The sequence below is a fragment of the Auxenochlorella protothecoides genome (genome assembly GCF_000733215.1).
Source record: "Auxenochlorella protothecoides strain 0710 unplaced genomic scaffold scaffold85, whole genome shotgun sequence".
Classification (NCBI taxonomy): domain Eukaryota; kingdom Viridiplantae; phylum Chlorophyta; class Trebouxiophyceae; order Chlorellales; family Chlorellaceae; genus Auxenochlorella; species Auxenochlorella protothecoides.
This window is the reverse complement of record NW_011934254.1, coordinates 33,117-45,342: the sequence shown is the minus strand read 5'-3', so window position 1 is coordinate 45,342 and position 12,226 is coordinate 33,117. Positions and strand designations below refer to the sequence as shown.

The 12,226-nt window shown below is 66.0% G+C and overlaps 4 protein-coding genes across 4 annotated transcripts; 2 read left to right on the top strand and 2 right to left on the bottom strand.

Moving 5' to 3' along the window:
• Positions 1 to 357: 357 nt before the first annotated feature.
• F751_6203 (Eukaryotic translation initiation factor 2D) lies at positions 358 to 3,199 on the bottom strand (the record flags this gene model as incomplete). The annotated part of the gene is made up of 7 exons (XM_011400646.1): positions 358 to 502; positions 655 to 818; positions 1,006 to 1,175; positions 1,284 to 1,655; positions 1,891 to 2,176; positions 2,439 to 2,795; positions 2,954 to 3,199. 7 exons carry the CDS (start codon positions 3,197 to 3,199, stop codon positions 358 to 360), a joined length of 1,740 nt encoding a protein of 579 aa, XP_011398948.1.
• A 936-nt stretch (positions 3,200 to 4,135) lies between these two features.
• F751_6202 (hypothetical protein) lies at positions 4,136 to 4,754 on the top strand (the record flags this gene model as incomplete). Its single annotated transcript, XM_011400645.1, has 2 exons — positions 4,136 to 4,427; positions 4,567 to 4,754. 2 exons carry the CDS (start codon positions 4,136 to 4,138, stop codon positions 4,752 to 4,754), a joined length of 480 nt encoding a protein of 159 aa, XP_011398947.1.
• Positions 4,755 to 5,675: 921 nt separating this feature from the next.
• Positions 5,676 to 9,108, bottom strand: F751_6201 (putative protein phosphatase 2C 15; the record flags this gene model as incomplete). The annotated part of the gene is made up of 7 exons (XM_011400644.1): positions 5,676 to 5,696; positions 6,411 to 6,632; positions 6,816 to 6,901; positions 7,186 to 7,879; positions 8,139 to 8,362; positions 8,564 to 8,651; positions 8,812 to 9,108. 7 exons carry the CDS (start codon positions 9,106 to 9,108, stop codon positions 5,676 to 5,678), a joined length of 1,632 nt encoding a protein of 543 aa, XP_011398946.1.
• Positions 9,109 to 9,699: 591 nt separating this feature from the next.
• On the top strand, positions 9,700 to 11,805 carry F751_6200 (ABC1 family protein C21C3.03, mitochondrial; the record flags this gene model as incomplete). Its single annotated transcript, XM_011400643.1, has 3 exons — positions 9,700 to 9,743; positions 9,891 to 10,002; positions 10,096 to 11,805. The coding sequence occupies 3 exons, from the start codon at positions 9,700 to 9,702 to the stop codon at positions 11,803 to 11,805; spliced, it is 1,866 nt and encodes a 621-aa protein (XP_011398945.1).
• Between the last annotated feature and the right edge of the window lie 421 nt (positions 11,806 to 12,226).

Sequence of the window (12,226 nt, the reverse complement as noted above, 5' to 3'; positions counted from 1 at the left end):
GGGGGCCTGGCGCTTGATTCTGGCCACCAGTGCTGGGCCAGCACTATGTTCGCTTCAAGGGAGTCTGGAATCACCCCGGGCAAGGCAGTGGCAGGCATGGCTGAAGTCCAGAATCCCCATACGCGACAATTACCCATGCAGGCTTGCCGTCCCAAGTCAGCACCAGCAGGTCGACGTGTTTGTGCTCAACAGAGACCGCCTGGGACAACAGCTGCATCTCCAGTGCTGAAGACTCACACAGCATCACACGAAGAAACGCTGCTGCTGAGCGCCAGACACAAATGTCGCAACGGCAGGGGACGCATGACCAACCGGAGATCAGGGTCGGAGCGCATGAAATTCTGTACCATGCCCGGACTATGCCTTCTTGGAGCCCTTGACGTCTATGTACTTGGCTGGGATGCCATGGTGTGCAGTGAACCAAACCGCCACCTTGGCACCAAGGTCCCCCTGCATTGTGATCTCCATGTCGTGCTCCTGCTTTCCTGGCAGTTCTCCCACACTGCCAGGGTCGGTGTGGGGCATGTGACCAGAAAGGCCAGAAGATCACCCAGCAACACCTCGACCAGAGTTTGCAGTACTTCCAGACCTCTCCCACAAGCGCACCACATGGTGCCGGCCCCCCATTCCTGTATACGCTGCGCACCCACACACCTGCATGAGGAGGAGAAGGCCTTCTGGAAGTCCTTGGCAAGGTCATCGGGCACAAATCCAAAGCTCTCCATGTGGCTGATGGTGGTGATGGGGTGCCCACGCTTCTTCCCCGCTGCAATTGTAATGGGGGGAAGGACACCCTTCCTCACGGTGCTCACCGGACCCTGTGGGGTGGGACAGAAGGTGACAGTTGGGGTACACTTGAGGTGGCAAGCACGGCTGCATGCTCCAAGCACTATTGTTGGGCCCCACAGCACGGCCCCACTTGCCACCCAGAATTCTTCTGTCTCAGTGGCGTGGGCCAGCAGTCGGCCGCCGATGGTGCAGACCCTTTCCCCTCATTTCCCTCACCTGGGGTGTTTGCCGGGTCAAGCGGTGGTGCAGCTGCAGCTTGTCCGTCAGCTTGGCCACCAGGGCCCGCTCCGGGATCGCGCTGCCCACGGACACCTCTTCCTTCTTTCCAAAGAGCGCTGAGCGCAGGAGGGCGTCCAGCGCGATGGTTCCCCCCGCGCCCCGGAGCCCTGTCAGGACGCAAGGGAGCCAAGGGGGGTGATGTGAGGCGCCGCAACCAGGCACGCCTGCCTGTTCCACAAGACCCCAACCAGCACCCCTGCCGAGCCCAGTCATACGCTGCTGCTGCGCGTAGCTGGAGAGCGCGGCGGCGACTTCCGCCGCGTCGTACAGCCGATCCTTGTCGGCGGCGGCCTCCGGGCCGAACAGCGGGCGCAGCGTGGCTGGCGCCCGGTAGCATGGGGTGATGACCAGGCCGGCCGAGGTGGAGGGCCCAGCGGGGGCCTGGGCGGGCGCCGAGGCGCTGGAGGGTGCCGTGGCGGGCGCGGCCGCCGGGGTGAAGCCGGCGAGCTGCGGGTGATTCCGGTCCACGGCGGAGATGGTGTCCTGCTTCCTCACCACCTTCTGCGTGATCACCTTGTCCTTGGAAAACTTGTCCAGCAGCTTGGACAGCTTCTTGTACTTGCTCTGCTTCAGGTCAAAGGTCACGCCTAGGAGAGTTTGGGGGGAAAGAGGGGGTAGTGAAGGGTTCAAGCTGGCTCAGGCCCCCCTTGGGGAAGCTCATGTCCCTGCCAATTCCTCGCCCACGTTGATGTCATCAAGTTCTCCACCTGCCGGGCTTCGAACCCGGCACAGGCCTACCCACGGACCTCTCCCGGTCCAGAGTTGCCACCATGCTAGGCTCCCTCCCATAGTCCCTCCCCTTCACTCCACCCCACAATCCACCTGGCGGCCGGTGTGCCAGCATGTGCTTGGAGTAGAAGTCGGAAAACTGGATGGGCAGCTCGATGGCCTTCAGGGTCTGCAGACCACCCAGAACGGCCTGCTCCAGCATCTCATCTAGGCTGACGGCACCGTTTGGGGGTGGTGCTGAGCTCTCCTCAGCCACGCTCAGGGACTCGATACTGGGGACGGCTTCCTCAGTCTGATCTGGGGAGTCAGGCTCCGCATCATCAGACGGGGAGTCGACGCTGGATTTTGCTCGAGGGGAGGCCTCGTCCTCTGGCCCAGCCTGAGCGGTATGAGAGAAAGCGCATCTAAGTTTGCCAGGTGGGTTCTCCTGATTGTGTTAGAATCTAGAAGTGAACACAGACAGCCTGTATGTGGTGACGGCATGAATCTTTGGAGCACACCAGTGTTGCTCCCACGATGCAGCTCAAAGCAGCTGGACTAAAATTGTAGACCTGATGTGCTGCAGCAGCTATTGAACTCCATCCTCAGCGAGTGCCAACACCCACTCCCCTTCCCTCCCCTTTCCAAACCCTGCAGCCTACCTGGTCAGGCAAGGGATGGATGCGGGAGGGCGTGAATCCCGCGTTGGGTGCCGCGCCGCTGCCCAGCTGCCAGAGCAGGTCCCCGAAGGAATGGAGAATGGTGAGCCCCCTCCCCTTCATCCCCGCCTGCTGCGCCTCTGTCCTGCTCACCGCCATTGTCCCCACCGCAAAGGGGATGGGGTTTCCCGGCACGCAAAGGGCTCTCACGCTGCCCGCCAGGAAAGCGGGGATGGGCTGGTCGGTGGGGAGGATGAGGCCCTGGAGGAAGAGGTCAGCCCCGCCCAGGACCTTGTCAGACACGGGGGAGTAGGTGTACAACTTCTCGAGCATGTCTGGGAACCTCGCCAGCGTGTAGACCTGCATTTGGGAATGGGTTTCAGTGAGGAGGGGGGGCGCGATAGCCACTGGTTTCATGGTGGGGCCTCAAGGGATGCTGGACGTTGCATCGCAGGGTACTAAATGTCTGTACTGCATGATTCATAGATTCATCAGATAGCCTGCATGCCCCCACACACCGTGGGGAAGAGGCGATCGCCATGGCCTGTGGGGTCGAAGAAGAGGGGGTCACCCCCCTCACTGCCGTACACGAGCGACCTGTTGTTGAGCTTGCTCAGGGTGATGAGTGCCTTGGAGGAGAACAGATCCGAAAGCTGGTCTTCGCTGAGAGAGGAGCATGATTTCTTTGCTGCAGCCTTCAGGCTCTTGTTGTCCTTGCCACCAAGCAGCGACGTCTGGCTCACGGTGATATTTTTCTTGAACATCGCGGCGCCCGAGGGTGTTGCTGTTTGCTCTAAGTCTAGCGTTACTCCAACTTGATCGTGTATACATGGCGCAACCATGCAAGTTGTTTCGCGATTGGCTGCCCCGTGATGTACTTGCGCGCCCGATGACGGATGACGTGGAGCAGAGCACTTCCTTGAAGTCTTGGAGGTGGCCTGATGATCAGAACCAGGCGGCCGTACTATTGGAGATTGATTCTAACGTTTGGTCGAAGAAAATCGCAGCTGCAGTTTTTGTCACAAAGCATTGAATCGCTGCACGCAACGAGTCTCGCCGTGGACGTGCCCCTTGACCGTGGTGCATGTGAGACCCTCTCGATGAGAAATGAGCTCCTTGGAGTCTCGGAGCAATTAGTTCTGGTATTAAGCACAGATTATACACCCATATAGTATCCAGACTGCACAGCATGGGGTTGCCCGTCGTGGGCGATGACCAAGATCTCGTCCGGAGCCGGACCCCCTGCGAGGCCATTATCGCGAGGCTTGAGAGCTCGATAGGTAGCTAGGCTGTATGTGCACGCCCTGTGGCACATGGATACTTGAAATACATTAGAATAAGTCTATTCACTCCCCATCGTCCACAGCTGACTTCAATGTCGAGAGGCAGACGCTGCTATCCCAGATCGCAGCGTGTGCCCGGGGCCTCCAACCCGTCCATGCCCTTCGCCGAAAGCTCCTGACCGTCACCGCCCAAGCCAATGATCTCCAACAGGTGATCTGGAGAAGGATTTTGCATCTATGAGAATGTGTTCAGGAAGTAACATGCATGTGTACAAGGTAAGTGTGGAGCAAGGGTGGGGTCAAGTGCCGATCTTAGGGTCCAAGCTCCAGAGCACCCCCACGCCACGGCAGGCTCTCACCAAGGCCAACCGGGACCTGGCCACCAAGAGGCAGCATGCGTTGATCCAGGCAAACGAGATGGACAAGTGCACATCGCCCACCCACCGCCTTGCCAAGGAGACAAGGGTGACTGTGCGAATGAATCACGCACTGCCCAGTGCTTGGACCATATCTGCAGAGGGGGAGAACAATCCCCAGCAGGCCACCGATCGTGAGGCGGCAGCCTCGTGCGGTCGCAGTGATACCGATAGCAGGTCTCAGGGCCATGAAATGCACATTGCGAATCAGCTCCAGGAGCTGAAGGCTCTGGTGCAGCAGATGGAGGGGACAGAGAAGGCGCTGTGCCAGGCCACCCGATCCTGTATCCAAGGTCAGTAGGTGGAGTGTTTGCCAGAGTACGACCTTGGAGATTCACATGTCGAGGGGTGCACCCTGGGATTGGCCACTGCGGGGGGTGCCTGGCCGCACACCGAGATGATTTGCGGGCCCATCGTGTCCTCGCCTCGCAGCCCAGCAAGCCCGGGATGCAGCCAGCCTCCAAGCCGCGGAGCTTTCCTCGCGACTCCAGCGTGAGGAAGAGAGACACCAGAAGGCGCAGAGGGAGTACGAGCACGAGATGGCTGCCCTCAGAGCGGCCCTCTTCAAGCAGAACACAGAGCATGAGCAGGTGCCTGCGGGGTGGCCTCCCTGGGACTGAGGGCTGGTCGTTCCCTCTGTGGATGGCGGGCGGGGAGGCTGGATTTTGGCCCGATGCTTCCTAACCCTTGATACAAAAGCCGTGACACACGGCCTGCATGCCCACGCTTGCAGGCCCTGCTGGACGCCGCCAGGTCGAATGCTGCTGACCTGGCGGCCCAGGCACGGCGCGGCGGGCAGGCCTCCAGATCCCTGGAGGCGGCGCTCGGGGAGGCGCGGCGCCGCAACGCGGCCCTGGAGGAGGAGTTGGCTGTGTTGAAGCAGCGGCGCGCTGCCGATGTCGAGGTGGAGTGCGGGTTTGGGGATTGGGGGGGGGAAATTGGGGCACGGGATTGCGCTGCCGTGCTGCACTGAGTGGGTAGGGTTGGATTTGCTGGCCAGGGACGAGGCAATGGCCCTGCCGTGCCGAGCTGCCCTTTCCCTGTGAACCATATATCCCCATCTTCCCCCCGACCGCCACCTGGCTCAGGGCTGGACCCATGACATCACGGCCCACCGCAAACGCCTGGCCGCGCTGGAGGGCGCGCTGCGGCAGGCCAGCGTGCTGGAGCGCATGGCGGATGACGAGCGGAGGGATGCCGTGCTCGCCAAGCACGACAGGCGGGCGGGCTTGGGATGGGGGGCCCTTGGGGGATGGGGTCGTTCGGGCTGCGGGGATTGGGAGAGGGCGCCTGGGTGGGCATGCAGGTCTTGGGTGCAATACTCTTGGTGTTTACATATCCCTCGCAGCACCCCCCCCTCCCTACCCTCTACCCTCAAGCAGGCTGGTGAGGCAGCAGCACGCGGCGGCTTCTGGGCGGCGCCGCCCGGCCAGGTCCACGCAGGAGGCCCACGCCATCCGTGCCGGCCTGCTCCAGATGGCGGAGGACCTGCAGGCCAGGCTGTCTCGCATGCGGAGTGGGGAGACATGAGTCATACATGATTAAGAGGACCTCTTCTGGACCTGCTGGGGCCATGTGCAAGTGGGAAAGGGCGCCATGTCTCACGCTGCCCCCCGCTGCTCTTCCTGCCTGGGTTACCGCTCGCTGCTCGATTGGCTGATGTAAGGGTGTTCCCGTGTAAGACGGCGCCCCCGACAGCCGGGCAGGCAGGCAAAGACAGCACAGAGGGGGATCAGCATGCCAGGCTACGCTTCAGCGGGAGCATTGGAGGAAAGGCCCCCTGCCTCGTCGGGGGCCCGTGGCCGGCGCTGGGCTGGCCGCGGTCGACCCTGGCCGCCCCTCGTCCCGCGCGCTCCAGCACCGTCTGGGTCCCGTGCTGGACCCCGCCTGCAGTCCGGCGCGCGCCCACCCGCCGCCTCCTCGCCGTCGCGGCGTGGCACGCCGGCGCGCAATCGCCGCGCCTGGGCCTGGGCGCCGTCCCGCGCCCGCCGCGCCCGCGCCTCGCCGACGCTGTTTGCGCCCGCCTCGTCTGCCGCCGGCTCGGCGCGATCTGAGCCTGCGCTGCGGCGGCCGACGCCACGGCCCCGTCCCCGCCCCCTGGCGGACCCGCGGCCTCTTTGGGCCGGCACGGACTCACCGAGAGGTGCACGGCCCTCGCCTCGCCCCGCTTCCACGCCTGCCGCGGCTGCGTCCCCCCCGACGAATCCTCTCGAGACTCCCCGGCCGCGGCCACGGGCCCCGCCCCGTCTGGGGTCGCGCCGCTGCGCATCGCGGACCGGCCTCTCGCCCACCACCTCCCACTCCTGGGTGGCGGGGGCCGGTTCACCGGCTGCCTCCTCGCCCGCAATGGCGGTCATGAGGTCCTCGGGCGACACCCGGAGGTGCAGCAGCTCGGAGTGCAGGGTGGGAGTGTGCACCGCCGCATCCTCGGCATCCGGCAGCGTCTCTGCCGAGCTGCTGCTGCTCTCCTGTACTCCGTCGCCGGCGTGCTCCTCGGCCTGTGCAAGGGCAAGGTGCCGCGAGCAACACAGGCTGCCTCAATCGATTGCCACGGCACACCAAGCGATGGCGCGTCTCAGGGCTGGACAGAGGAGCCGGCTGTTTCCCGGCCCCGGCCTCCGTACAGCCCCTCAACAGCCCCCATCCAACACCGAGCTGCCCTCCCCTCCCCCCCAACCCACCTTGGAGTGCACCTCGGCCAGGCGCCGCTCTATCGCCTCTCGCTCCCCCTGCTCAGCAGCCTCGGCCTCGGCCACCTCCCGCCGGCCTGCAGGAGGATCGTGGAGGAGGGCAGGGCTGAACACAGAGCTGCATGCAACGCACAGCCTCCCATCCCCCTGGCCCGCCTGCTGCCTGCGCATCCACAAAACCCGAGACACGCATCCCCACACAAGTCACCGGTCTGCTTCTCACCCACCACCTTTGCCCATGCCAGTTCAGTAGCTCCTCGGTTTGCCCTCCGGCTTTCTCCATCGAGGTCAGCATCCCCCTCCCCATGACCTCCCCCAGTCCACCTCCTGTCTCAAACGCCCCCTCCCCCACACCACTCACATGCCGCCGCCGCCGTCTCGGCCTGGCGGTGGCAGGGCCGGAGCAGGGGCTGCCAGACGGGGGCGCAGGCCGGCGCCCTCGCCGCCGCTTCGGCGCGGCCCAGCCGGGGCACGGCGCAGGCGCCCGCCCCCGGCGCGGGCAGGAAGTCGACGACGACCACCGTCACGTCGTCCTTCAGGCGGTCCTTCTTCACCGCCATGGCCAGCAGACGGTGCGCCGCCTCCTGGGCGCCCAGCCCGCGCACGGCGTGCGCGGCGGGCTTGGGCGCGCACGCGTCCCACAGTCCGTCGGAGGCCAGGATCAGGCGCGCGCCGCCGGGCGGCAGCACGGCCGCATGGACCTCCGGCGTGCCTAGGACGCGCGGGCCCGCCGCCGCGTCGCCCAGCGTGCGTGACATGGCCAGCCCCCCCGGCCAAACGCGGGTGGGGCCCGCCGGGCGCCCGTTGACCGTGGAGGGCGCGACCTCGCCCCCTGACGCCAGGATGCGCGCCGCCTCTGCCTCGCTGTCCTCCAGGCGGTGGTTGGCGCTGGCTGTGAGCACCTCGGACCCCGTGTCCAGCACCGCGAAACTGTCGCCCACGCTGCCCACCAGCAGGTGCCAGCCGACGATGACCGCCAGCGTCGCGGTGGTGCCGCCGGTCTTGAACCGCGCGCAGGCGTCGGCGTTGCAGGCCTCGAAGCCGTCGACGAGGGCCTGCGGTCAGGAGGGGGGGGGGGCGCGGGTTGAGGGGGGATTCGGTGGACAGAGAAATGGGTTTGCAGGGGGTGGAGATGGCGCTGAGGGGCGTCGGCGGATGGGGACATGGGCCCGGGGTTCCCACGCGCCACGATGAGTGGGCGGCGCAAGCAGAATCAGGCCCCTCCACAGTGTTCCAAGTCTGCAGTCAAGCCTGAGTCGGTCCGCTCAGCCAGCCGGCCACTCGTGAAATGACATGAACACCATGCAGCCGCACCTGGGGCAGGCGTCGGGCCAGCAGGGACTGCAGCGCGGCCACGGCCGCCAGCCCAGCGGGCAGCGAGTCCGCGTCTGGCAGGCTGGGCAAGCCACGCGGCCCGGGCCCCGACGCGGCATCCGCCGCCGCCATGACCGACTTGAGCAGGGAGTTGGACGCAAAGGTCGCCACGTTCCTCCCGCCATGCCCATCGAAGATGCCGTATGCGGCAAAGCTGGTCCGTTCTGGATACAGGGTTTGGAAGGTGCGAAGTCGTGAAGGAGAAGAGGGTGGGGCTCGGGGGCCCTGTGTCCAGAGGCAGAGTCCGAGGTGCCTGAAGGACCAGATCCTCTGATCCAGACTGCAACTCCCCTGCTGCCATCTCACATATGGCTGCTACAGAGCACGCCGCACCATGCACAACCAAAGCTGCCCTTGGGCCATACCTTGGCTGCCCTCCACTCCCCAGGAGTTGTTGGATTTCAGCAGCCACTGATCCTCGTTGCTGCTCGATCTATCCTTGGCCAGGCCAGCCTGTGCGGTTGGATGGGGAGAGTTTCATGCTGCGCACAATGGCCCATCGAGGGTGCTGGCGGGTGGACCAGCAGCGGGCCCCTTCCATGCCGCCATGCAGAGTCTTTGCAGAGGAGGGGTCCCCCCATTACTCCTTCACCCCCCAGACCACACGACTCACCGATATGTACGGCTCTATAATGGGCACATGAGGGATGGCAGCAGGGCACGGGAGCTCCGAGATACCGCACAATCGGGGCCCCTCCTCCTCGGCATCTTCAGAAGCTTCATCATGGTAGCAAGGTACGCCCGCAATGGGGCTGGGGGGAGGTGTGGCCTCAGGATCAGCCCTGCCCTGTGCCAGGTCCGGCTCAGCAGGGTGTGGGGAGGGAGGGGCAGGCACCTCGGCCTCGTCACCGCGCTCCGCCTTGCGAGCTGCCTCTCTCTTCCGCCTCCGCTTCAGGGCAGCCGCGGACATGACAGATGTCGCGGCTTCCGCTGCTCCCGGGCCTTGCCCTTGACCGGTCTCGCTTCTCGTCATCTGGCCAGGGAGGACGCGCAAGGCCGTCATACATACATTTGAGCAACGAGGATCTAACAGCACGAGCTCGTACGCATGCACCCGTACCGCTGAAAAATGTACCTAAGTCCTGTCACGGAGTTCCCCAACCAAGCCTGGCTGCTCTCTTGCTGTCTGCACACGGAGTTTGCCAGCACAAAGCTGGCGCAATGCTGATCTGCTGGTTTCGTGTATGTATACCAAGAGGACGCAGTGATCTAGCCAGCCAAACATGAGCATTGCAGCGACGACACGGCTGTGGATGCTCCGGTTGTCTCCTCAAAGATACAAGAAAGCAGGAAACACCTCCAGCGCCCAATTGTCATCCGTGCTGACACACCCGAGCAAACCTGTCTGGCACCTTGGTCATTGATATACGGTACCAGTCGAACTTTGCTTACCACTTGCCATATATTATCGTGAGTTATCGGTGCAGGAGACCTCTGCGACCATCCAAACCTGACCTCGCTCTTCATTAAGCGCGCCACCGGGCGCGACCCTCACCTCACCATGAGGCGCTTCGCCATACTGGCGGAGCAGGCCTCTAAATCAAGGTATGCATCACACTGGGCGGGCCGCAATGCTTCTGGACCTCCCTGCGACCCTCGTCGCGGAGCCGGGGCCGGGCGGCTACCCCTCACCTGCCACACCGTGGCGCGGGACCGGTACCGAGCCCTCACCCCCCGAACATCACTCCACAGGATTGCCAGCGGAGCCTGTGCGGAAACAAGTGGTCGTGCCCTCCTCGGCCGCGCGGGCCTGGCCGACGGTGCGCCCCGCTCCGTGACGGACCTGGAGCAGGTCCCCACCCTGGTGCGCAGCATCTGGGGCCGCGGCTGCGAGGGCGTGCTGGCGGGCCTGCGCCCGGGCCAGGCCGCGGCGCGCCAGCTGGTCCGGCGCTGGGAGGACGCGGAGCTGCGGCTGATCGCGGTGGCCAACTCCCTGGCCTCCAAGTCCGGCCAGAAGGTGCTGGCGGTGGGCATCCCGCTGGCCGCCGCGCAGCTCATGGGCCTGGGGCGCGAGGCCCGGGCCTACGCCGTGCCCCTGGAGGCGCAGGGCGAGGCCTCTTCACACCACCCGCGCAAGCCGGCCGGCGGCACGGGGGCCGACGCTCTGCACGCCGCGCGCCGCCTCGCGCTTTGCCTGCTGGCCGCGGTGGCGCGCGAGGCGCTGCTGGCCGCGCGCGCCGCCTTCCTGGGCCTGCTCTTCCTCCCCGCCCTGCTGTCCAGCCCGGCGCTGTGGTGCGGCGAGGCCGCGCGCGGCGCCTGGCTGCGCCTGGCCTGCGGCACGCTCGCCCGCTCCGGCCCCGCCTTCATCAAGTGGGCGCAGTGGGCGGCCACCCGCCCCGACATCTTCCCCGCCGACGCCTGCGCGGCGCTGGCGTCGCTGCAGGCCGGCGCCCCGGCCCACGCCTTTGCCCATACCCGCGCCACGGTGGAGGCCTCGCTGGGCGCGCCGCTGGAGCGCCTCTTCGTCCGGTTTGACCCCGAGCCCGTGGCTTCCGGCAGCATCGCGCAGGTGCACCGCGCCGTGCTGTCCACGGAAGGAGCGGCCGCCGCCGCCCCCCCACGCGACGGCAAGGCTCGCCCGGTTGGCGCGCGGCGCGGCAAACCTTCGCCCTTCGCCCCCGGCGCGGTGGTGGCGGTCAAGGTGCGCCACCCAGCGGTCTGCGATCTGATCGAGCGCGACATCACGCTCATGCGCCGCGCGGCGCGCCTCCTGGAGCTGCTGGGCACCGGCGGCCAGCTGCGCGAGAGCGTTATGCAGTTCGGCGCGCCCCTGCGCGAGCAGCTGGACCTGCGCCAGGAGGCCGCACACCTGCAGCGCTTCGCCGCCAACTTCTCGGGCTGGCGCGGCGTGCGCTTCCCGCTGCCCGCGGGGCCGGGGCTGGTCGCCCCCGACGTGCTGGTGGAGACGTTCGAGGGCGGGCAGCTGATCGCGCGCTTCCTGGAGACGGAGGGCGCGCGCTTCAACAAGCGCCTGGCCGGCCTGGGCCTGGCCTGCTACTTGAAGATGCTCCTGCGCGACAACTTCCTGCACGCCGACATGCACCCGGGCAACATCATGGTGGACCTGGAGCGACCGGGGCCCTCCTCCTGCCTCGGCGCACTCGCCGCCTGGACGGGGTGGGACCTGCGCCTGCCCCGCCTCGTGCTGCTGGACGTGGGCATGACCGCGCGGCTGACCCCCGCCGACCAGGGCCGGCTGGTCGCCTTCTTCGGCAACCTCACTCGCCTGGACGGCCGCGGCCTGGCCGACGCCATCGTGTCCTTCTCCGATGCGCCGCCGCCGCCGCGCGCCGCCGCCGCCTTCCGCGCAGACCTGGGCAGCCTGTTCGACGGGCTGGACGCCGAGGCCCTGCGCGCCGACACCGCGGGCGTGGTGGCGGGACTCATGGACGCCATCCGACGCCACGGCGTCCAGCTCCAGGGCGTGGTCTCCACCGTGGTCATCACCACCTGCGTGTTGGAGGGCTGGTCCACGCAGCTGGACCCGGGCATCCGCATGATGGAGAGCCTGCGCGACATCCTACCCAGCGCCTGGGGGGAGCGCGCGGGGCGGGCACTGGACTCCGCCTTCACCAAGTCCTCCCTGGCCATGGCCGTGGCCAGCTGAGGCGGCGTGGGGGGTTCTGGAGTCAGGAACCTGCCAGTGCATGCAGAGGCCGGCCTCGGCAGCCGCGGGAAGACTGGACCCCGCCGCGGCAGCCGCGGGAAGACTGGACCCCGCCGCGCCAGCAAAGGCCCCTCCTCAGCAGCAGCCACTTGTAGAAATTTGCGGCTTGCCCCCATCTCACCCCCCCTTGCAGCGAACGAACATCGAATGTGCATCAATTTTCCCATCTGCACAAGTCCCCTTTTCCGGCAGCGCCTGCAGCCGTGCGCCCACTTGCGCTCGGTGCAGGGCAAAATCCCTCCCTGGCACAGTCACTTGTATATAATTACAATCGTACTGAGGCCATTGGTGTGGGCAATGCAAAGTCAGTGGGTGTCAGGTTGTTCCAGAGTCAACGTGTGTCTGGTGTTTCGGAAGTTCA